We start from the raw sequence: 26500 nt of genomic DNA, 5'->3' as shown, positions 1-26500 counted from the left end.
ATGAGAGCTTAAGAGACGAGAGAGAGAGAGAGAGAGAGAGAGAGAGAGAGAGAGAGAGAGAGAGAGAGAGAGAGAGAGAGAGAGAGAGAGAGAGAGAGAGAGAGAGGTTAACTGTGGCACATTTCGTTACCTTTCCATTACCTTATTGAAAAGTTCCTCATTCCTCGAGTGATCAGAGGCAGCCTGCGAAATATACTCACAATTCGGAGAGTAATCAAGTCGTAAAGATCACCCTTACAGGAATTAATGGCAGAGATCTCGTAGGTATTTCCTCCCCCATTTCAGAGCGGCAGTTCACTATTAGACTCTCTCTCTGCCTTGCTAAGAAATAGAGGGAAGTACTTGACGGGGGAAAAGGAAGGTAAGATGTTGGTAATCCTGGCTTGTACTTTCTTTTCTATATTATCCACCTGTTGTTTTAGTTTACATTTTATATTCAATTCTGATCTTTTATCTATTTTTTGTCTTTGAATCTTTAAGCACAGACACTGATGAAATAAAAACTAATCTTTCTCCACAATTTATTTTTCCTCTTTTTCCACTCTCCTCTTCCTCCACTTCCTCCTCCTCCTCCAAGTTTTCATCAACACAGCCCACTTTCGTATTCTTTGCAAGGTGTCGAACTTCAAAATTCGAGAAAGTGAAATCATCAATCAAAGGCAAAAGAAAGACCATTCAGTGACGTGTATCGTAGTGACACACACCCACCCACCCACACACACACACACACACACACACACACACACACACACACACATACACTTGTTAGTTTGGGTTTAGTTGAGTCTTGATCTTTAAATAGAAAATGAAATCGCTTTTTTTTTTTTTGCTGCTTCACTATTTTTTCATCTTTTCTTGCTTTATTGTGAGTTGATTTCAATGGTGCCTTAAAGTTTGCCAGTTTGTGTTGTCTTTCTGCATGTGTTGTAGCTTTGTTCTCTCTCTCTCTCTCTCTCTCTCTCTCTCTCTCTCTCTCTCTCTCTCTCTCTCTCTCTCTCTCTCTCTCTCTCTCTCTCATACTTTTCCTACATTTACAACACTGAAACACTTTTTGCTTTCATTTCCCACCACTGTAACTTAAAGAAAACCAACTGAAGGAACGTGGCGTACTAGTGAAAGATTTCCGGCAGGTAATCCTTAACATTCAAACACATTCTTATTCACAACCACGTATCACATCCCTTGTATGTATAAAAATGTTTCCTTACCCTTCTTTTTCCTTTCCTCTCAGCCCCTCTCCGCCGTTCACTTGAGTCAATCAACATCCTACTCTTCCCAGTCCCCCAGCCTCTGTTTCTCCTCTCCAGCAGCCTCTCGCAACCCTCCTCCTTTCCCTCCTCACTACACAGCTCCTCGACAATCTCTTCATCACTTTCCTGCCCGGGGCCTTATTGAAATCAGATACACTATATAGATTTTTAAGGGTCGGGTATGCGATAAAACTTCATAACTACTCTTTCAATGGAACACTCCCTTATTTTCTCTTACTACGGAGTTAAACCTTTACTGGGTTGTGTTTTGAAGACCAAGAGTGTGTGTTTGTTTCAGTAATAGCAAAGGGAGTGTTGACAAGAGAGGATTCATAAGGTTATTTTAATCTTCCTTTCTTTCTGGCAGTGTTCTTAGTTGTTTAATCTCTTTTGAATATTGTCATTTGTGTTACGAGGTCTCGAGAGGAAGTCACATCGGATCACCGGGGGTTATAAGAGAGCGCTATCTTTCCAACAGGTTAACTTCCTCAATCAGACAAGTAACCATAACATTTTCAATACGACACGAAACAATCAACAGCACCAGAAGTAACGTATGAAAACCTTATACACATCTAGGAGAAAGAAGATTGCGAAGAACGAATTTTGCCGCTTTTATCAAGTTTAATAATTGAAGGTCGAATTAGAACAAGTAAAGACGTCTCAGAGTATTTAGTAATTATAAAAATATGTACCAATTACGAGTCAAAGAATTTTAATGAAAGGCACGATTCGAGAACACAACTCGTTATATAAACTTGCCAGCTTTCAGTAAGAATTATTATAAGTTTTTGTCAATCACCACACGTAAAAAGATAATATAACGTGTATAATGATGATGAGAACCTATTTGTATAAGAATGAAACCCATTAACTATCTACTTTTTTTTTTATACTGGCAAATATCACTTTTAAGGAACTTTTAGGGAACTGGTAATCAAGTGGACCTTTTTTTTATTATATTTTTTATTGCCCTTGGCCAGTTTCCCCTCTTTCATATATAAAAAAAAATGCTTAATCTTTAATTTTGAAAGTATAGTAAAACCAGCTTTCACGAAACTGGACTCCATCGCATTATCCACCGCACAGTTATAAGTCTGAGTTTCGATTTCCATCACTCCATTTCTTTCCTTACTATCTTAGAAAAGTTACTCATCAAATCATAAACATCTATTATTTCAGAAGTCTGTCATTTTATATACATTTCAACATACGACTCTTATTTACAGTCTTCCGGTAGGATTCCTCTTATTTACTGCACTCCTCGCCATCAACCTAAAGATGAGTAACGCGCCCACCTTGTCAAGTGTAGTAAAGACACATTATGCCCAGAGCGTTATTGCTAGTCCTTGGAGGCGTTCGTCTTTCGAGATTTCAGGCGAGATTATGATATAGGAGAGAGAGAGAGAGAGAGAGAGAGAGAGAGAGAGAGAGAGAGAGAGAGAGAGAGAGAGAGAGAGAGAATACACGATATACCCACACCAACAGTTATTTACCAACACACACACACACACACACACACACACACACACACAAGCCATATACTTTCCGAAAAATGGCACTGCTTCACCGCGGGGAGATACGAAGCATCGAACGAAAACTCATTTCAAAAACCGTCCTCACTACTCATGAGATTACACCTAAGCCACCTCTCTGTGTAGCCTCCAAATATTTTCAAAGTAAACTACCTCCTTCACTCGCGCTCTTTTCTCCATAAATGATAAGGGAAGGAGTCAGAGGAGGAGGAGGAATAAAAGAGTACAAACATTGGGGGAACTTTAAGCCACTGAATGCATAAGTATCCAATAGTTCAAAAGGAAAAATAAGGAAAGGTTTTTCATTTTCTTCTCGTAAATTATCTGCTCAGGCATTGATCCAGCCACAGTAACGGAGACAGCATGTACGGAAGGGTAATGCTGCTGTTCGTGTTGCTGTTGTTGTTACTGTTTCTGCTCCTGCTGTTGTTTGCGATTCGTTTCATGCATCAACGGCTTCTGAGGACTATCTTTGTTTACGTAATGGCTAAATCAGTAACTACTTGACCGAAGAACAGTGATAATAACAGCCACCATAACAACAATAGCAATAACACAACCAACAACAAAACAAATTATTATAAGAGGAAGACATAAATAGATAAAAAAAAAACAATAGTATCAGCGCTGCTACTACTACTACTTATATTACTACTACTACTACTACTACTACTACTTCTATTACAACAACATTAACAAAAACAAATCACAAAACAACAATAACAACAACAACAACTACTATCATTACTACTACTACTACTACTACAACTACTACTACTACTATCTACTACTACTATAACCACCACCACTACCACCACCACCACTTCCACGTCTCTGCTGGAACCCAAGTCTTAGCAACAATTCGTCTTGGGAGTACACAAAACTGTGGTATAAAATCACATTATGGTAATTTACTGTGTATGCTGCTGTAAGTCTTTCCCTCTCTCTCTCTCTCTCTCTCTCTCTCTCTCTCTCTCTCTCTCTCTCGGTAACAAGCATGCACACTGACACAAACGTCTCAAGAGTATTTGCAGGCTCCAGTGGGTCTCTAAGTTAATTACAATGAGTTCCCTTGTTGTCGTCTGCTCCATAACCCGATTACGTGACAAAGGATGCATCACTACACCAGCTTCCCCCACAACCTTCGCTGGTCGCCTTAAGAATTTCACTCGGTCCCTTCTCCTCCAACCTTCCACCTGTTCTTTCTACCTCCTGTTTTTATTTTCTTTCAATGTGTCTTCTTTCTCTCTCTCTCTCTCTCTCTCTCTCTCTCTCTCTCTCTCTCTCTCTCTCTCTCTCTCTCTCTCTCTCTCTCTCTCTCTCTCTCAAACCTAGACCAGCCCGCTTCTTATTTTTCCCTTGTTGATCTTGTTCTTGTCATTATTCTTGTTGTTGCAGTTGTTTTATTTTCCACCGAAGCAAATTCTCTTTTACGCCTCAAGGCACTGTAGTGTTCCAGCCTTTTTCTTCTCTCTCTCTCTCTCTCTCTCTCTCTCTCTCTCTCTCTCTCTCTCTCTCTCTCTCTCTCTCGTGTGTGCGTATGTGTTTTACCCTGTTTTCCTTCCTTCGCTTCCAAATTCAATCCGAGAGTCAAAACGTGTTCTGCTCCATAGAATATTTGAGGTTATTTCCTATCATCCTGAGTTGAGTACATTTGAAATAACACACTATCGATTATGTTCATTGTTCGTGATGCAGCCAAAGACACAAAATGCTGTTACATTTCTACGTACTGATAGACCTATACTATAACTACAGACGCGCTCTATCTTTTTTTTCTTTTTTGTCTTTTCTTTGTCTGTAAAAGGAAATCCCTCAAGTAACTCCAGTGTAATCGTGAAAGTTATGATGTAAGACCATAAAGGTAAAATGATGAAAGAAATAACAGAAAAGTATATTCTGTTTAAAGTGATGTGGAGAAAGCTTAAAGAGAATAAAAATACATATTGAAATAATAGTTTCATGTTATAAGAAATAGTAAATTGTGAAAACTAAACTAAACGAGACAAAATAAGACGAAATACAAAAACAGAAATAAAAAATGCTGGATTGATAACTTTGAAAAACAGAGGTGCCGAGACTAAGAAATTAAATGAACTGAAATAATTGGAAGAAAAGTCTATAAAACTATGAAAGTGATGAGATTCAGAAGAAAAAAAAAATACAAAAAAATATGAAAAATACTAAAATAATCTCGTGAAGTGGAAAGACTGAGAACCAGGACTAAATAAGAAAAATCTGTAACAAAAAAAAAAAAAAAAAAAACAAATAATAATCTTCAAAAATCTAAGGAACAGAAGGAGCTGAGAGTCAAGAGGGGGAGGGAGATGGATGGCACTGGAGGACTTGTCAGAGGCAGCGGACGGATAGGGAGAGATGGAAAGCCTCGAGTCGCCAGCCAAGACTTACGTGTTCTTTCCCTGACTTCCTGCTGGTTAAGCCTGGCGTGAGAGGAGTTTGTTTGGCGATGACTGGGACCGATGTGGCCACGCGGGTAAAGCCGGGCATGGGATAGTTGGTAGTTCCACGAGTTATGGAATAGTGTGTGTGTGTGTGTGTGTGTGTGTGTGTGTGTGTGTGTGTGTGTGTGTGTGTGTGTGTGTGTGTGTGTGTGTGTGTGTGTGTGTGTGTGTGTGTGTGTGTGTGTGTGTGTGTGTGTGTGTGTGTGTGTGTGTGTGTGTGTGTGTGTGTGTGTGTGTGTGTGTGTGTTTTCCTTATAAAAGAGGGACACCGGTTAAGGAAAGCAAAATCGTGATATAAAAAATACCCACTGAAGTGTCAGATGCACAGCAAAGCCAAAAACGGTTGTCAATGATTAGAGCTTAAGTGTCTTGAACCTCATTCTTGAAAGAATTCATTTCATAAGGAGGAGAAAATACAAAACCGCAGGGAGCACTAGAGTTTACCACAGAAAGGATAAATGATTGAGAATACTGGTTAAGTCTTGATTAGAGAGATGGTATCAGAGAAAGAAAAATATCTTGTGCAGGCAGGCAGCAGGAGGAAAGAAGGCATGCAGTTAGCAGGATCAGAATAGTAGTTAGGTTGAAGAAAAGCGGTAGAAGATAGCAAGAAATGTAATACTGCGACGACGAGAGAAAGGCTGAAGATAGTTAGTTAGAGGAGAGGAGTTAAGACGAAAAAAACTTTTGATGCAGCGGGGTGGGAAGAAAAACTGACGGAGACGACTCAGAACACATGACTTCATAGAAGCTGTTTTAGCTAGAAATGAGACGTGAAGTTTTCAGTTCAGATTATAAGTAAAGTGTTTTGTTACAGATTAAATCATTTTCATGCGGAGTTATTAGGAAATGTAATGAATATCGCAAAAATGAGAGTGCTGCCCGTTTATTATACCATTCCTTCCTTTCTTTTTCCTCTACTTCCTTTCTCTCTCATGAAATATAACAAGTATAGATTTGCTGTTTATTCCTCCATTTAGTGGTACTTCTGGTCTCTCTTAATTATTTTTAACCTTGAATTTTTTAAAAGGAAGATCAAAGAAAAACGAAATTGATTTTTAACAGATTATTTCTTCTAGAGGGTTTGACCAATTATCATTAAACATTGTGTATTATATTTCTTATAACTAATGATGTATACAACCAATCGTAATTATTTATACTATTCAAAAAGACTACATGTATTTCTCTTAACAGCTATCTTTTAGTACGATTGATCATATCTATCTACTGCTTATTTAATTATTATCTGTCGGCCACATTTCTGCAACTTGCAAAATAATGTAACACCAACTCCACGCAAACAATTCTGCCCGTGTATACGCATCCAGAGTAACAAAAGTGCGGGGTTAGGGAATTCATCAAACAAACATCACATTCAGTAATTCATATATAAATTTGCATCATTCCTTTGTATCTCGTAGAATAAAAAATGTGAAAAAATACAGCAATAACCACAGCAGCACACGAACGTACGTGTATTCGTATTTACTACAAATCCAACTCATAGAGAGAAATTTATACGTTCTCTCCCCGCGTCCCTGGGCACCGCACCGCAACACTACTGTCCGCCTCGATCCCTCCCTTTCCAATAAATATATCCTTTTCTTTCTCAACGCTGATCGAATGGCCAATAGCTTACAAAGTTTTCCCCAGTTCTAAACAGCGTGGAGTCCGGATTAACGAGTCCAAGCGAGGGGGAAAACAAACATTATGGAGAAGAAAGTTTCGCCGTGCTGCAGCCTTCATATGTAAATAAAGAAATGAAAATGTGTTAAGCCTGATGGAATTTTTGTTAGACATCTGTTTAAGGAAAAAGTTCTTGCAAGAAAATTGAATGAGTTTTGCAATGCTGGATATGCTGTTACTTTTTTTTATAGAACTGTTTGTCTTTTTCTGTGTATCTGTTTCTGTCCGTTCATCAATCTGTTCATCTATCTAACTTGTTGCCTACAGATATAAGGATAGAGATAGATAGATTGATATAATTAGATAGATAGATGGATAAGAGTATGAAGGATAAAAAGATAGGTAGATAAATAGATTGATTGGTTGAATGACTGACTGACTGATAGATAAGTAGATAAGTATATAATGATAGAGAAAAGGTAAACAGAAAAAGCCTCAATATAGCGATAGAAAGGTATTGATGGACAGATAAATAGTGAGTAGGTAAGGAAGTAGTAAGATAGATAACAAAATTCATTTCACACCAAAAAGCACTTAATGCACTCTCCTCTTCGGAGACTCAAAAGGAATGTGGTGAATCGTGTGTGAGATATTTTGAAAGGAGAGGAATGGCCGCTGGGAAATGTAAAAAAGATATATAAATAAATAACAATAATAAAATCTGAGGTCCGTGCGCCATGAAAATCAATACCTTGTAAATAGATTTTCAGAAATGCTGAATCCGAAATGTTTGTATCTAAAAAATGAAAGTCGATAAATACCGAATGAAAATATTATTTAAAAGAAAGATTTATTTAAGAGATACTTGCAATGTACAGAAAAAAAAGAAACTTGTGAATTTGTCTTAGTAGAAATTGTTCTCAGAGGAAAGAGATGTACAAAAGTTGAGTTTCAATAGGTAAAAAGAGCAAGCTTGTGCACCAATAATAAAAACAACAAATAGGTTATAAGGTCTATATCAATAACAATTCTTTGAAGAAAATATGTCACACAGAAAAGTCATACTAAAGGAAGTTTATAAGAATACTTTGGATAAATAATGCACATTCTTTAAGTATTTCAAAGGGTGAGACAATACAGAAATAAATTGTTACTAATGATGTTGATACTGATGACTAATTACTATTGTTATCATTATCATTATTATTATTATTATCATCATTATCATTATCATTATTATTATTATTATCATTATTATTATTATTATTATTATTATTATTATTATTATTATTGTATTTTAATTATTACTATCTAGTTATCAACACTATATTCAGAATTATTAAACCAACCACTATAACAGTGAAAAGTGATTAAAACCATGATGATTACGACAAAGATAATGATAATCACAAAATGGGAGCTGTCTTTAAAGACGGGTTCAAACGTGTCAATATGCGACTGAAATTGCAAGTCGTTAGAAGTATCGAATGAGCGCTTCTAGTCAGAACACGTTCACACATAGCAAGTGTAAGTATCGGCTGGCTGGAAGTGAATGTAAACAAACAACTACTCAACAAGATATCTTGCTCTGATGGCGATGACGATTGCGATGAAATTAAATCTTCACAAATATTCAATACTCACCTCCAACAACAACCAGCAGATACGGGAAGAGTTCTTGGAGAGTGCCAGCAATCCCATCGAACGTCGATTTGCGTAAGCTTTTTACTGTATAATTAATTTTCAGGGTCACAGATGTGCTTTTTTCCCTCACCAATTCTAACATCTTTACATCTGGACATCACATTTTTAAATATTTCTCTGTGACGTCACGACGAAAACAAAGTCGCAAATTGACTGAATAAGACCAACATATTGGTCTAGTTTTGCGACTGGTTTTCTAGTCGCCAGGCACCGATATTCAGTCTGAAACTTTACAATTTGCAATTTCAGTAGTATATTGACACGTGTGAATCCGCCTTAACTACTACTACTACAGCAGCAACAACAACAACAACAACAACAACTACTACTACTACTACTACTACTACTATTACTAATACTACTTCTACTACTTCTACTACTACTACTACTACTACTACTACTATTATTACTACTACTACTACTACTGCTGCTGCTGCTGCTACTACTACTACTACTACTACTACTACTACTTCTTCTACTACTATCACCACCACCACCCCCACCGCTACTGCTACTACTTTTACTACTACTACTACTACTACTAATAATAATAATAATAATAATAATAATAATAATAATGCTGCTACTTTACTATTACTGCTGCTGCTGCTGCTGCTGCACCACCATCGCTGCTGCTGCTGCTGCTGCTGCTGCTGCTACTACCACCACCACTTCCACAACTACTACTACTACTACTACTACTACTACTACTACTAGTACTACTACTACTACTACTACTACGACTACTACTACTCCCATAGAAAAGTAACGACGATGGTGCGAGAAACGAACACAAATATGTACACATGTATGTATTGTATTCGTTCCTTTAAAACTGCAATTCCGGTTGGTAGCTTTCCACATATTTCTCTCCAAACGCAACAACGAAATTTTTCCCCTTCCCTTTTCATGGTCTTGAAAAGAGCCACACAATGGCCCGGACTCTGAATGGACGACGGAGGGGAAAAAGGTTAAGAAAGTAGCCTGCAGTAGCTATGAAATAATTGGAAGAAGAGAAAGGCAAAGATAAATGTATCAAAATGCAATTAAGTGACGATATAGAGCCAACACAACATCCATGACAGCAAGAGGAAGAAAGAAAAAAGAAAAGGCAAATGAAAGGTTATGTAGAATGTAAGAAAACTAAGTGAATGAAGCGATACAAAACCAGACAAAAATATCCTTAATAAAAGTAATGTATGGTATAAGTTTACGGATCAATTAATATGCAAAAATGAAATTACCAGGAATATAAGAAAATAAATAATGAAACAAGATGCCAAAAATATCTGTATCCAAATTAATACATGAAATAAGCTTAATAGGAAGATTCAAAACAAAATTATCACCATAACACAAGTGAAAATAGTGAAATATAATACAAAGTAGTACCATGAATAACTAAAACAAATAAAAGTGAGAGAAAAATAAAGAAAAATTACAAACATCGAAAATTTTGGTATTGTGATTAGTAATTGCATGATCCTTCAATGAGAATTAAAATCAATGAAAAGAAAAACAACGACAAGGAAAATGTAATTGAAAAAGGAGACGAATTCTTTATGTGAAATAGATAAATGATGAAGAATAAATGATAACCACAGCAGCAACAACAACATATAAAACAAAAACAACAATCAGAAATAAACACCAAAAAAAAAAGATATCTACATAAAAAAAAAAAAAACAATACGGGAAGTTAAAAAGAAAAATCACAAACCATTTTCTCAAACCTCAGGGAAAACTGGAAGGAAGGAAAAAAACATCTAGGGGGAAAATAATTGGATTGGGAGGAAGACATAATTTTTCCATTGAATGAAATTGAGCTCCTGATTTTTTCCTCGAACCTAAACAATTTACGGAACGAATATCTAGTTACTAATTCCCTTAAACCTATTGTCTTTGGATATCTGCCGAGAGAGAGAGAGAGAGAGAGAGAGAGAGAGAGAGAGAGAGAGAGAGAGAGAGAGAGAGAGAATATAGAGAGGAAAGGGCACTAAAAAGACAAGAATGAGGAAGGAAAAGGAAACGAGAGAGAGAATGACTCAGTGAAGACAAATGAGGAAGTAGGAAGCAGACAATTGAAAGGAGGAGTCGTGGACGATTGCAATAAAGAAGGAGAGAGGAGAGAGACAGCAGGAGAGATGCGAGGATGAATTGAGTGGGCGAGTGGGTGAGGAACAATGGACAGGGTGAGAGAGAGAGAGAGAGAGAGAGAGAGAGAGAGAGAGAGAGAGAGAGAGAGAGAGAGAGAGAGAGAGAGAGAGAGAGAGAGAGAGAGAGAGAGAGAGAGAGAGAGAGAGAGAGAGAGAGAGAGAGAGAGAGAGAGAGAGAGAGAGAGAGAGAATATACCAAGATAAAAATCATTCTTTTCCCGTTTCTTTATCTCACCTTACATCCATTTCTTCTTACTTCGCTCTAACCGTGCAGTGGTTCTCAAACTATGGGTCGCGACCCAAAGTTGGGTCGCGAGATCAATTTTGATGGGTCGCAGGGACACAGGAACACTATCATGCTTTCAGTGTTTCAGTATATTTCAGTTACTAAATTGAATTATTCTTCTTTAACCACAAATTACTTTTGTTATGTATGTTCATCTTTCCCCCACTTCCCTCCTCCTGGGCCCAACGTAATAGTGTCTCTGACAGGAATGACTTCTGTATCAAACGCGTATGTTGGACTGGCAGTGGGCCCATGCAGGCTCGTGTATATAACTATATATCATTGTACATTTTCTTTCTCTTTACTTTACTCTGGGTCGCGAAGGAATGAAATGTTCCAAATAGGGTCGCTCATGAAAACGTTTGAGAACTACTGCTCTAACGTGTACGGGGATATGGTGTTTGGTACTGAGAGAGAGAGAGAGAGAGAGAGAGAGAGAGAGAGAGAGAGAGAGAGAGAGAGAGAGAGAGAGAGAGAGAGAGAGAGAGAGAGAGAGAGAGAGAGAGTGTGTGTGTGTTTGTGTGTGTGTTTGTGTGTGTGTGTGTGTGTGTGTGTGTGTGTGTGTGTGTGTGTGTGTGTGTGTGTGTGTGTGTGTGTGTGTGTGTGTGTGTGTGTGTGTGTGTGTGTGACAAACAGGGAAAGACAGAGACAGAAAGGCGTATGGTCACTATTTCCCTTTTTTTTTTTTTTTTTTGAAGTGGAGGAAATTAATGAATTTTTGTCCACTTTTTTTATGTTTTGACTATTCTCCTTAAAAAAAAAAAGATAGAAATAAAAAAAACGGAGAAAAAAAATTGACAAGCAAGACACACTGGAAACAAATCTCTAAATACAAATGCAAATGTCAAAAGGGTAATTTTCTAATATCTATTGAATATTAAACATAATTTCACTACACAACACTCATTACGAACATCGCAAAGAGTAACATCATATTCCGCAAAGTACTTCAGACTAATACACACCAATCTGAAGTCTCCTCCTCGTATTGCCTCACCACTTTTGATCTTTATGAAGCGCGATGTAAGGCAGTGAATTTACACAATGTTTTAATTTCTATTCAGAACATGCATGAAATTCGCTAAACTTTGTGCCATTAATACTTGGAGAAGATGCACATTAGATATTTGAATGATATAACAGTACATCTCCTCTCTCTATGTGCGATATAAACTAGTTAATTTACACATTATATTAGTTTGTATTCAAAACATGCATGGAATTCGCTTAACTTTGAGCAATTAATACTTAGAAAAGATATACATTAGATATTTGAATGATATAACAGGACATCTCCTCTCTCTATGCGCGATATAAACTAGTGAATTTACACAATGTTTTAATTTCTATTCAAAACATGCATGGAATTCGCTAAACTTTGTGTCATTAATACTTAGAAGGGATGTACATTAGATATTTGAATGATATAACAGGACATCTCTCTCTCTCTCTCTCTCTCTCTCTCTCTCTCTCTCTCTCTCTCTCTATGACTGGATGGCATAAATAAGGAAAAGGAATAGTTGTTTAATATTATCTGATTCTTAATCCTGATATTATTCCGACGCCTCACTACATATCCTTCCTTTCTTTATACACGTTCCACTAAGCTAAAAAAAAAATTAAATGATGTTTTGATTTAGTTTGTATTTTTTATTTATACATGTGGGCTTTTTCACAAGAATGTATAGGTTAAAGGTATGTTTTTTTATTTACCTATCAGTGTTTTTGTTACGTTATTTTTCTTTACGAGACGAAGAATACATATATACATAGATGAAATATATGAAAAAAAAAAACGTAAATCAGTGGAATTGCAAGCTCATTTGATTAAGACGTCTTATTTTTTGTGTACATGGAGAATGATTTATATGACTTTCGTTTTTCGTTTTTTTTTTTTTTTTTGAGTTCTTTGTAAAGCGCCCTTATTCATAACTTTTAATTCTCTTTAATTGCTGTGAATCTTCATATCTTATTCTTCCCTTCCATCACTTTTTTTTTCATTTCTTTCAACTACATTTATCTCTTTAGTTTATACCTATCAGTCTTTTGGTTACCTTACTTTCCTTTTATCAGATGAAGAAATAAATACATATGTTCATAGGAGAAATACAGTGGAACCATGCGTGCTTTGGGGTCCGAGGGGTCTCCAAGCGCACGGGTTCGAATCCTGTCCACTGTCCGAATGTAGGTTGGGCTTCCTCACTCGGGGCAACGGTTTCCTAGCGGGCGGGCTTTGAGATAGGAGGTACCCCAAAAAAGAATCTCCTTTAGCCCATAAATTCCCGTAAAAAGCCCACATGGTGTAAAAAAAATAATAAATACGTATATCAGCAGATCTGTTAGCTCATTTACTTAGAACGTCGTATTCTTTGTATATATATGGAGAATAATATATGTGACTTTTCCTCTGATTGTTTTTCGAGTTGTTTATATAGAGCATTTATTTTTAACTCTTCCTTGTTTATAATTTGCGTGAACCTTCATATCTTACTTCCTTTCATCACTTTTCTTATTCATTTTAATTGCATTTGTCTCGTTCACTGAAGAGGAAGCAAATTTAACAAGAATTCCCTTTTGAAGTTAAAGAAAACATAACTCGTACTAAGATATAATTTTACAAAAGTTCCCTCAGTTTGACCACCATAAGTCCAACAAACTCATTATTTACACTAGTGACATGCATTCCTACTAAACTAAAAAAGAAATATTACTATACTTGCAATATAATGTGATACCCGTTGGTTATAATATCCGCTACTCTTATTAACTCTTTCAAATGTACAATGAAACTCTTGACACTTGCAACACACGCGTCTTCCATTTAGTCTTGGTGTACATGACTATCACGAAGCACAACGTAACGCTATCACAAATATACAGAGAATTACAATATAGGAAAAAATACGTTTCCTCGCAGTTTATTCATCAATGGACGCGTATCAAGACCAACTGTTTTCCCCGGGCAGTCCTTCCTTCACTTGCAATACATGTACAAAGAGAGAGAGAGAGAGAGAGAGAGAGAGAGAGAGAGAGAGAGAGAGAGAGAGAGAGAGAGAGAGAGAGAGAGAGAGAGAGAGAGAGAGAGAGAGAGAGAGAGAGAGAGAGAGAGAGAGAGAGAGAGAGAGAGAGAGAGAGAGAGAGAGAGAGAGAGAGAGAGAGAGAGAGAGAGAGAGAGAGAGAGAGAGAGAGAGAGAGAGAGAGAGAGAGAGAGAGAGAGAGAGAGAGAGAGAGAGAGAGAGAGAGAGAGAGAGAGAGAGAGAGAGAGAGAGAGAGAGAGAGAGAGAGAGAGAGAGAGAGAGAGAGAGAGAGAGAGAGAGAGAGAGAGAGAGAGAGAGAGAGAGAGAGAGAGAGAGAGAGAGAGAGAGAGAGAGAGAGAGAGAGAGAGAGAGAGAGAGAGAGAGAGAGAGAGAGAGAGAGAGAGAGAGAGAGAGAGAGAGAGAGAGAGAGAGAGAGAGAGAGAGAGAGAGAGAGAGAGAGAGAGAGAGAGAGAGAGAGAGAGAGAGAGAGTTGAGAAGGTGGCAGACTTTAGCGGTCATTTGCTTTTATGTGAAATTAGGAGAGCATGGTAGAGAGAGAGAGAGAGAGAGAGAGAGAGAGAGAGAGAGAGAGAGAGAGAGAGAGAGAGAGAGAGAGAGAGAGAGAGAGAGAGTTGAGAAGGTGGCAGACTTTAGCGGTCATTTGCTTTTATGTGAAATTAGGAGAGCATGGTAGAGAGAGAGAGAGAGAGAGAGAGAGAGAGAGAGAGAGAGAGAGAGAGAGAGAGAGAGAGAGAGAGAGAGAGAGAGAGAGAGAGAGAGAGAGAGAGAGAGAGAGAGAGAGAGAGAGAGAGAGAGAGTAAAAGAACCCACGCAACTACTCAGAAACACACAAGTTGGCCCGGAGTGACAGACAGAGTCCCCGAGGCCAGCTGTGTGAGGTCCCCCATCAATTTAAGTCCGCGGGGCAGCAGCGGCCCAGCCTTGTCTTGTGGGCCGCGTTGGGATGTCACGTCTAACTTTTCCAGACGCCGCACCAACTCCACAAACTCGAGCAGAATCTTAGAAACTGAAGATTCGAAAGTTAGCGGGAGGAAACAGGGATTTGGAGGGAAGCGTTTCTTGTCCTGCCTGTCAACTTCTGGATAATTTGCCTTCAAGGGTGTTGAGACCAGTGCGTGTACGTATGTCTGTATATGTGTGTGTGTGTGTGTGTGTGTGTGTGTGTGTGTGTGTGTGTGTGTGTGTGTGTGTGTGTGTGTGTGTGTGTGTGTGTGTGTGTGTGTGTGTAATGGTACATTAATGAAAGCGTTAAATGTATTTCACGTTCGTTGTCTTAACTCCTAAGGCTGTTCCGTTGTTGTATCGAAGCAACTAGAGGTCATTTAAATTCACTCTAGTCTTGATGAACATTTGCTGACTAATTGGTAACGTGTTGGACTCGCGTTTGTCTCGAGTGTCCTGCCATCGTTCAATTCCAGTGATTATCTCCCATGGCCAATCCATGCTGCCCTCAGACTAGTTACAGTCTTCCCTTACTCGTTCACAAAGGGAACATGACTGCGTTAATGGCTGCACCCTTCGTCTTTCCTTTCTTGCATCTCTTTCCTTAAACCATTCAGTACTAAAGACAGCTTTCAAAATATGTAAAATCAGAACAGGAAAAAATAGATATCATATTGTACCGGACGATTATGAAAAAAAAAAATCAAGCTAAAGAAAATGGAATCCAGAATGTAACGAAACTAATGTTGAAAGGTTTAAACCAAATTAGATTATATAGCTAGGTATATGACCATCTTATGGATCAACGAATGGATTTCACGAATCCAATATTTGTAATATTAATTCATACGTTTATTTTCCGTGCTGGATATTACAAAGGAAATACATGGGTTAACTAACTAGTGTACACTGCTAAACAGACACACTTACTGTGATTCAGGACCAGTGTTGCACTTCAGGAGTATCGGTTCAATGCAATGGAATAAAGACAAAACGCTCGGCTACATAATTCATGCAATAGTAATATTCATTATACTAAGTGAAGACACCCCGCGGATACTAATGAAGCAGAAATGGCTCCATGTGCTCCGAGACAAAAACCTGTCTCTCGCCGATTCAGTCAAATTTATACAAGGTTGTCAATATGAAGTTACGACCAGGCAATCAAATACAGTACGTGTCCATCCTATCACCGTAAGAGCTGCAACTGAGAAAGACAACAAAAAGAATCACTCTGCTTATAATTGTACATGTTGTGCCCAGTCAACAGAACGCTTGAGTTGATAGACGGCAGACAGAGTGCTAGTTAACATTCGGTATTTAAACATTGTTAAGCTGCCAACGCACTTACAAAATGAAAATTAATCAAATAAATTACCTCTAAGTGCACTTATAAATAAAGCCGAAATTCGTTATTTTCTTTTATTTAGAGATATCCTAAATTCACTTGAATCATTTATTATTGTTCATGCTATCAATCAGTGATATGGACGTACGATATTCTTTAATTCATCAGGGAAAAGTTTAATACTGATTTAGCCTTTACATTTTTTATCATCTTAATGCTATTTCTCATCCGCTTTTATGTAGTTTTTGATGTAACACAATTTTTAATGAGATGTATTCGCTTCAAAATAATTTCTATCATCTAATTCACACTTCATTTCTTTTATCATCAATACAATATGCTTTCAACATATCTCATTATCAAACCAAGAAGATGTGAGTAAGGGATGGGTGTGCAGTAGTAGTAATAATAGTAGTAGCAGAAGCAGAAGCAGAAGCAGCAGCAGCAGCAGCAGCAGCAGCGACAGCAGCAGCAGCATCATCATCAGCAGCAGCAGCAGCGACAGCAGCAGCAGCATCAGCAGCAGCAGCAGCAGCATCAGTAGTAGTAGTAGTAGTAGTAGTAGTAGTAGTAGTAGTAGTAGTAGTAGTAGTAGTAGTAGTAGTAGTAGTAATAGTAGTAGTAGTAGTAATAGTAGTATAAGCACTAGCAGTAGTAGAAAAAGCACTAGTAGCAGTAGAAGCAGCAGCAGCAGCAGCAGCAGCAGCAGCAGCAGCAGCAGCAGTAGTAGTAGTAGTAGTAATATGTGTGTGTGGGGAAGGGGAAAGATGTGAACGTTTGTATGCATTTATTAACAACCGTGTGAGTGTCTACCTACGCGCACTGAGAGACAACACCATCCTTCCACTCTAATCAAACTAAGTATTCCACTCGCGCAATTAACTCCGCGCTGATCAACTGTAAACATTCCTTGCTGAAAGAGAAAGAGAAAAGAAAAAAAATCACCTGCTTAAATCTCAGTGCCTTGTTCCTCCTGTCCCTCCTCCTGTCCTCCTCCTGTACCCATCCACACAATGTCCTCCGCTGCCACATTAAGAGGCTCCAAGGCCCACGAATATTGCATTACCTGCCGATTAGAAAGCACTTTGTTCCGATTAACAGCACGCCAGGTGAGGATTCAACACACAAAGCAATACCGGCCCTTGTGACTGATGATATAAAGACCACACCAAGACTTCTCACCGTTTCATATTATCTTTTACTGCAATAGTCAGTAAGTCATCGCGCGCCTCTTGCTGTGATTAGTGTGTGTGTGTGTGAGTGTGTGTGTGTGTGTGTGTGTGTGTGTGTGTGTGTGTGTGTGTGTGTGTGTGTGTGTGTGTGTGTGTGTGTGTGTGTGTGTGTGAAACATATCATCATGAATCAAGAGTTTACTGATGTTAAGTCAAGCGTGTGGAGAGATGCTTCGTCCATCCGGGAGGGGGAGGAGGAAGGGGAGGAGAGAGGGAGGGTAGGAAGGGAGCGGAAGGGGAGAGTGGATGGCTGGGTGGGAGAGGAGTGAAGGGAGAGGCGAGTAGCGATAGGGACGAGTGAAGCGGCAGGAAGGGAGAGGAAGAAGGAAGGAAGAAGGGAGGAAAGAGAGAGAGAGAGAGAGAGAGAGAGAGAGAGAGAGAGAGAGAGAGAGAGAGAGAGAGAGAGAGAGAGAGAGAGAGAGAGAGAGAGAGAGAGAGAGAGAGAGAGAGAGAGAGAGAGAGAGAGAGAGAGAGAGAGAGAGAGAGAGAGAGAGAGAGAGAGAGAGAGAGAGAGAGAGAGAGAGAGAGAGAGAGAGAGAGAGAGAGAGAGAGAGAGAGAGAGAGAGAGAGAGAGAGAGAGAGAGAGAGAGAGAGAGGGGGAGAGAGAGAGAGAGAGAGAGGGGCCGAATCCTGGCTAATATTTACGGGCTTGGTTTCGAAGTCAGGAGTTAATTTCCCCGGAGGAATCTCGAAGGTATAATGTTACTCCCCCACCACTAGAGCCGCCAACACCTTCCCGAATATATGACTGCAATTCTAAATGGTTTCAGTGCCTGTGTCTTGTTTCTCCTTTTTACTTTTTAATTTTTTTTGTTCAACTCAAAGCCAGTGTAGCAATGAGAATGTAAGGATTTCTGTATTTTTTTTTTCTTGTGTTTTTAATTTGTTTTATTTACACACGTGTCATGTTTATCGATTTTTTTTTCTTTTTTCTATTTTTCAGGCAACGATGGTGAATGCTATGTCTTTTTTTCTTTTATCTCTGACGTGATTTGATATTATTTCTTATTTAACATCTTACTTATCGACATGTTTATTTATTTATCTAATTGCGTAATGTCTGTTGAAATAAACTGAAGGAACACAGGAAATGAATACAGACATACAGATAGATATAGACAGATGGAAAGACAGACAGACGGAGAGATGGGAAGAAACAGACGTAGATAGACGCACAAATGGACAGAGACAAACATACAAACACAAACCAACAAATAGAGACAAAAAGGCAGCATAAAAAAGGCAACGAGGAAAAAATATGTGACATTCCTCAGAAAATAAAGAAAGGAGAGGAAGGAAAGAGGAGACATTAAGGTGAAATTTGAGAGGTAATGTAAGGTGAATGACGCCCGTGTCTCTTATCAACCAGGGGAGTAAAGACCAACATTACGTTAACCAGCAAAAAAGAGTCGTGACTTTCTCCTTTTCTTTATCCTAACCTAACCTAACTTCCCTCGTGATGGCTTCTGATGACTTCCTGTAGGCGGGTCACTCTACACCCACGACTCACGACAGGAAGCACAGTTAGGGTTACGAAAATGATAACACAGGATGATACTAAAGCTGATAAAATAAGGAGGGATACTTTGAGGGATGTTACTCAGATCAACAGGAAAAACAAGACGAATAGAAAGAAAGTATACAAAATTTACCTAACGATTATTTTAGCAGCAAAGATGAAATGATACAGAAATTGAAATTATATTGAGATAAATGGAACTCTTTAACTGCCCCTTCTTTTCGTCGATTTTGATTAAAATTCACCGTCAGAGCCCCACGTGTTACCTATGCCCAACCACTGTTTGTTGTCACTACATGACGCGCGTCACTTCCCCGACCCTCTTGTACAATCTACTTAGTTCTGGATATTCCCTTTGGGTACCCGCAACTAATTGCGTTTTATATGTACACACACACACACACACACACACACACACACACACACACACACACACAGGGAAAGATTGGCATACCGCCGAGATGCGTGACGTGATAATGGCTTCCAATGGCTTCCAAGCTTTCATAAACAAGAGAGCAGGGGAAAAATAATATTTAACGTGACATTAAAGCAATAAGAGAAAAAAAAATTATTATTTCGTGTATAAGTTTATTCAATCCTCCTTCCTTGCGTGAAACAAATAGAGAAAGAAAACTAGAATATTTAAATTATTCATAGGATTTCTGACAGTATGAAGTGATAGTAAAACAAACAATAATAAACTGAAAAAAATGTCAAAATAAAGTGGTTTCTCAGCATAAGAGTCTATGTCAGTATTCTTCAAAGTAGGAATCCTGAGTGCCGGTCCTATACTGGGTCACAGGATTCTCATTACAGGGATGCCGCGCGCCGTCACCAGGTGAATAATTAATATGTTGGCCACAGCGGAGTTTGATGTTTTCCATTCCCATCTCATAATGGCGCATATTGGCCACTCCCGTATGTAAAGCAATCACAGCGTTCCATCTCCGCCTGGCTGGAATGCTGCACTACAGATATTTAATAGGATTGTGGTGGGGGAAAGTTAGATGACATATTTTATTTTGTTTTCTTTCACTTTTCTATTAACTTATCCATATTTACTACCTTACATGTTGTTTGTGAATGTGTTACACTTAACGGCAAACTGCTACTATACTATTCACGACTATCACCACAACTAAACCATAAGTACTGCTACTATTACCCCTTCTAAAAACATACTCAGTGCTAACATATCATAGACATATGACAACTCCATCACCCTCATCGAACAAATGTCGCGCGTCACGTGGGTCCAGTCCGGCCAGCTGCACAAAGCCATGAGGCGCGGCGAGACACCAGGCTGACAAGGGGATAGAAAGAACGTACGCCAGATCGAAGGCCGTGTTTGGCTCCCGCTCCCAGTGTTGGAAGATAGCGGCATTGGAAGGCCATATCTGCTCTTCCTCAAGTCTCATTTTTCCCCCCAAACTAGCCTTCCAGATGGTTAGGCAAGCACCACCTGTCAATATGCCAATCGGCCGAGTTATCTCTACCGGGGATTTGGGGAGATAGAGGGAGAAAAACGAGGAGATAGGCGATGCCGTTGCCGCCGCCAAGAATGTCTGTTAGCTGCTCGCTGAGAGTTAGGTGTGGATGGGCAGCCACCGGGAGAGGAGCAGAAAGAAGTGACTCTGGCGTCCGTGAGTGTGTGTGCTCCACCTCACACTCCGCTATAGTATGTCCTCTTTATGGTCAATGTTTAATCCACGTCATTTTTCTCTGAATAACAGTGAGAACCAGAACCTTGGTGGAAGTGTACCTTTGGGAAGACAATGGAATGTGTGTTATTTTTTTTTTCTTTAATAAAACCTCAACTTCTGAATGCAGGACAACATTGAAGGAAGAGTCTGCGATGTTATCTGAGGGTGTTTCCGGTTTTGCGAGAGAGAGAGAGAGAGAGAGAGAGAGAGAGAGAGAGAGAGAGAGAGAGAGAGAGAGTGTGTGTGTGTCTGAGTGCTTTTGTACGCTAATTCAATTAGTGTAATAAATGCAAATTAATTCATGTGTTTCTGCATCTTCCTGTTTTTCGGAAGCAATTTGTAAGCAAGGGAAGGTCATAACGACACACAGGATTAGATGGAACTAAACATTAGACATCCGGGAAATGTACCCATGAACTATTTATCTTTTTAACGTTAAAGAAAAACAGATGAGGCAATACAATATTCTCAACGTTATAATCAATTGCTTTTCCCTTCACTATAGTCAAACATTGTTGTGTTGGCGACTCGTCCATTGTGCTGGTGACAGATGGCATTGGAAACAAAACAATGATTGAATGTGGTGTAAAAATGAGGTTCACTGTGGTAATATAAAGCAGGCGACACGAGGAAGATTGACGCTTCGAAGCATACACAGTTAAAACAATGCCACAAATACTGACCAAACACAAACACTGACAGAAGACAATGAGACCTTGATGAAATACTTAAAACACCACGAGAACTAGGTGATGTCTTACATTTAATTACAAATATACCTTAATAAACATTATGATTTTAAGCATCCCACACTACCTGCCTTCCTAACTCGACACACACACACACACACACACACAAATGGTGTTAAACATTCACAACTCTCTCTCTCTCTCTCTCTCTCTCTCTCTCTCTCTCTCTCTCTCATGAACCTGAGCGACATACTACAACCCTTTCTTAGCATACATAAGCATCTTGAGGTCACCTTAGACAAGGGAACATCGAGAAAAGTGTAAAAAAGATGATGAGACAAGGCAATGTCACACTTCCTTGATAACCCTTGTGGCAGCATATTTCCAGGAGGGCCCTTGAGGGAGCATGTGACGTCTTGGCAAGGCCCGTCAGTGTGGATAACGAACTGCCATAATGAACTCGGGAGGAGGCTCGAGGAGATGAAATTAATCTTGATGAGGAGAGGGAAGGAACCGTGGACTAATGAGACCTCACACCACAATGATCGTCCTCATTCTTCACGCTTCTTGTAAAGACATTGTTTAAAAATTGTGATTCATCTCACTCTCTGCAAATTGTGTCACTTTTGCATATTTCTTTTTAATTAAGTGTTAACGTTTTAAATACTAGTTAATCCACAGTTAATGCATAGCTACGCCACTCCATCTCCCCCTCCACTACACACACGCACACAGAAAATATAAATATAAGCCGTGAAAAAATATAACGAAAATAAAAGCAAGTGTCCTATTTCAGACTTAACCCTTTCACTGCTAGGCAAAACTCTACACAATAACTGGAGATTTATAGACTATTTTGTCTATAGTGTCTTGAATAGCTCTATGCTCAAGAAAAGACTAAATTAACCCCATTTCATTTCTTTTTTTCAGAGTGCTTATGGAATTATTTATTTTCAGACCCCTTGAATATTAACAACAAATGACCAAAACAGTAAAAAGGTTTATGTAACATCCTCTAAAACAAAGAAGATAAAAGAAGGCACACACACACACACACACACACACACACACACACACACATACACACACACACACACACACACACACACACACACACACACACACACACACACACACACACACACACACACACACACACACACAATACTCATAAGCTGTAACTACGGTCTTTCTCTTCAAAAACAATAGAGGACAGAAAAATATAACAAAACGAAACACACACACACACACACACACACACACACACACACACACACACACACACACACACACACACACACACACACACACACATTTATGAGTTCTAACCACGATTTCTCTTGCTTCCTCTGCAGCCTCGCCGCCTGAGCTGGAGTACAAATTTATCACCCAAACACTCACGCCGGGGCCAAGTGTCTCTCTCAAGTGCATTGCGTCAGGCACCCCAACACCCACCATCTCCTGGGCTCTGGACGGCTTCCCCCTGCCTCAGAACGAACGGTGAGTACCCACGCATGCCTTCCCTTCCTCGCTCTTAACACAGAGACAAAGGTGGGCCTCGTTAACAAGTCTGAGCATCTTAAACAGTGCCCCTCTTACAGTCCGGGTTGAAATGTTTAATACTTATTCCGGACTTTGTATGTTGGGGTCTCTACTATTAAACATTGTTCCTCTTACGTGAAAAAAGGCATTCCCAGGAGAACTATATCAAGTTTTATCGCTTATTTCCGGTTTTTACATGATAGATTGTTCCTCGTACATTATGGGTGGAAAGAGGGATGTTTTGTTGGCAGTTCGACCTTAACCAAACACATCATTAGCCCTGCATTACTGTAAAACTTTTTGAAATACATATTATCTATACATATAAGGAAACAAGCTATGAATGATTACTAAAACTAACAAAATGGAAGGAAAATGCTATACAGTCTTACCAAACACTGTATAATTGACAAAAACACATGATTAAACCCAAACTGTATACTAACTTTACCTCACATCATCCCAGACACACACGGAACAAGATCAAGAATAATGAACAATTCTTAACGCGAGTATAGGAAGAACACGTTGGTAGCTTCTTGTTAAACGCTAACTGACTTCACAAAACACATGATTAATATTAAACCCTTGTACCACTTCCTCTAACATCATTTCTAAGGCCGTACTTACAACAAATCTACAAGTAAAAAGATGAAAGAAATTGGCTTTAAATAATGTACATAATAATCAATAACCAAGCCATCAGAACTATCCCGACTACCTCCCCTCTGCTTTCTCTCCTCTCGGCGCCTCCCTGGATTCTTCCCTCAGTCATCACCACTCCTGCATTAACACAAAAGCAGAGCCCTCCACCCACTCACACTTCCCTAGCCATCAAAGAAAACATAATGGAAGAACACAAAGGGAGCTGAGGCAGTGGTGAATAAGGGAGAGAAAGGGAGGGAGGAAGGAAAGAAGAAAGGAGGGAGCAAAGAGACAGACAGAGAAATTAGCTGACTACATTCAAAGATATTTCAGTTGAGGTGAAACAGCGGTCATAAAAGCTTTTGAAGTGACAATGCAATGCTTTCTCTCTCTCTCTCTCTCTCTCTCTCTCTCTCTCTCTCTCTCTCTCTCTCTCTCTCTCTCTCTCTCTCTCTCTCTCTCTCTCGTAATTTAAACTTCTTTCAAGTGCATTTTTCTTTTTCCAACCTCATCCACACTCTGCTCTTTCATTCGATTCCTGTTCCAGTGCTAATGCTGCTATGTAGATTTTCCATTTTCCGTCCCTTCTGCCTCCCCGCGTCCCTGCCATTACACCTAATTAGCGGCAGTAGACACAGGGAACGCACACGCCTGCATGGAGAACCTGCTGCCTCGCCGCCTCCACCGATACACACACGAAAATCGCATGTTTAGTAGTTTGGGTACAGGGAATTAAAATTTGTGCTTTAAAACCTTAAGGAAGTAAATCTTTCTCCTTGTCTAGTTCTAAATGGTGTCTGTATAGTGTGTGTGTAATCCTTAGAAAGTATAAACCATGATGTGTGTGTGTGTGTGTGTGTGTGTGTGTGTGTGTGTGTGTGTGTGTGTGTGTGTGTGTGTGTGTGTGTGTGTGTTTAATAAGAAGACATGTCTATGCTTTGATTCTATTCTATTAACTAAGGATAAAATCTGATGCTTCAAGACGTTAAGCACATAAATCTACTTAATTTACAGTGCTAAATGATGTCTCTATAATGTGTGCGATCTTTATCTAATGACTCCCCTTGAAAATGTATGCACGCTGATGTATTTTCAAAAGAATTATAGTTTTGCGTTCTGATTTAATGAGCAGAGTTGATATCTAGGAAGGAAGGGACCATGAGCTAAAGTTTTCTATGTCTTACTTGTGAATCAGAAGCTTTAGTTCACAAGGAATATAGAAATTTCAGTGATTTCACAAGAGACTGATTGACTGATTGACACTCTGAGTGATTGAGAGGCTGACTGATTGGCTTTTCATGTACGATTGATGCAGTGGTGGCAGAGCATTGTAGTTCAGCTTTTTTAATGTAATGACCCGGAAAAAGGAAATAGCCATTGAGTTTTATGACTGTTCGGGAAATGATCGGTAAACTATATTTTCGAACAAGTCAAAACACATACACACACACACACACACACATACACACACACTATATTTCGGTTATCATTACACTGGTTATGATTACTTAATAAAACAAGTCTTATAAAAATGTTCCTTTGATTTTATGACCATCAGCAGAACTACAGCAGCTCAGCCAGCCCACAGCAGCACCAAGGCGGCGATAAAACAAAGAGTTTATGTGTCGCAAAAATAAAGGAAGAAGTAAAATTGTTGCAGGAGATAATAGGAGGCGAAAGGCGAAGGGATCGATGGAGTGACACTAGATAAGCGGCTACGTGACGGCCACACATGCTGCCACTCCTATCGACGTAAATCTGAACAAAAAAGTCGAGAAAAAAAGTGCCAAGTTTCGACGCCAGCAGGAAGTTGTTGACGAGCTCCTCTTTTTTTTTTTTTTTTATGAAGGATCGAAAATGCTATGATTCACAAAAAAGATTAAATTTCCGTAAAAGTGTTTTTTTTTTCTTTTTTTTTTTTTTGCTAATTCGTCATGCTACGTCTGAATTGTTATCCCATTGGTTGCCTGTTTATTTATCTTTGCTGGGTTACTATTTTTCTTTCTTCATATTCGTGCTTACTCAATGAATGACTCAGCTTGCATCTACTGAAAATTCTTTATAGTAAACTTCTAACCGTTCAGAAATCTATATATATATATATATATAAAAAAAAAAACGACTGTATGCTTACTTTTATGTAGAAATGTAAGCTGTGTGTGTGTGTGTGCGTGTGTGTGTGTGTGTGTGTGTGTGTGTGTGTGTGTGTGTGTGTGTGTGTGTGTGTGTGTGTGTGTGTGTGTGTGTGTGTGTGTGTGTGTTAGTGCCTAGTCGTATTTACCTTGTCCTAGTTTACAGGGTCTGGCTTACACGCGCGTGGTTCTGTCTCCGTATCTATATTTGCCCAGTTTTTCTTTTAGAGAGAGAGAGAGAGAGAGAGAGAGAGAGAGAGAGAGAGAGAGAGAGAGAGAGAGAGAGAGAGAGAGAGAGAGAGAGAGAGAGAATTTTTATACTGTTTTACTTTCTATTCCACACTTGACATAGGTTTGTGAAAGAAAAAATAATGCCCCAACGATAACAATGATGATGACAACTTTCATAGTGGCTATAATGGCATCTTTACTATAATACAACTGTCATCTTTTCCTTACTAACTAGTTCACATACCATTTTTCTATTGCAATCTCTCTCCCCAGCCATTACTTTTCCAATCAAGCCCCACTTCCCTCCTGCCTCCTCCCCGCAGCTCGCTCATTATTCTCATGCACGACTCCAGCGTCTCGTCCCTCGTCTTCACACAGCGAGGGAAATCTGAATCATCATCAAAAGGAGTGTTTCCCGCCCATCCCCCGCTCGCTCGCTCGCTTACACAAAACTTAC

The 26500-nt window shown here is 39.1% G+C and overlaps 1 protein-coding gene across 1 annotated transcript in view; it reads left to right on the top strand.

Moving 5' to 3' along the window:
- LOC123503953 (Down syndrome cell adhesion molecule-like protein Dscam2) overlaps positions 1 to 26500 on the top strand; it is a gene marked incomplete at its 3' end in the record, with an annotated part of 474494 nt that overhangs the window by 319554 nt on the left and 128440 nt on the right. Inside the window, exon 10 of the mRNA XM_045254079.1 lies at positions 22849 to 22993. Coding sequence (XP_045110014.1) covers positions 22849 to 22993 — 145 coding nt within the window. The remainder of the gene's footprint in view (positions 1 to 22848; positions 22994 to 26500) is intronic.

Source organism: Portunus trituberculatus, chromosome 15 (genome assembly GCF_017591435.1).
Source record: "Portunus trituberculatus isolate SZX2019 chromosome 15, ASM1759143v1, whole genome shotgun sequence".
NCBI classification, from domain to species: domain Eukaryota; kingdom Metazoa; phylum Arthropoda; class Malacostraca; order Decapoda; family Portunidae; genus Portunus; species Portunus trituberculatus.
This window is presented reverse-complemented; position numbering and strand designations above follow the sequence as displayed.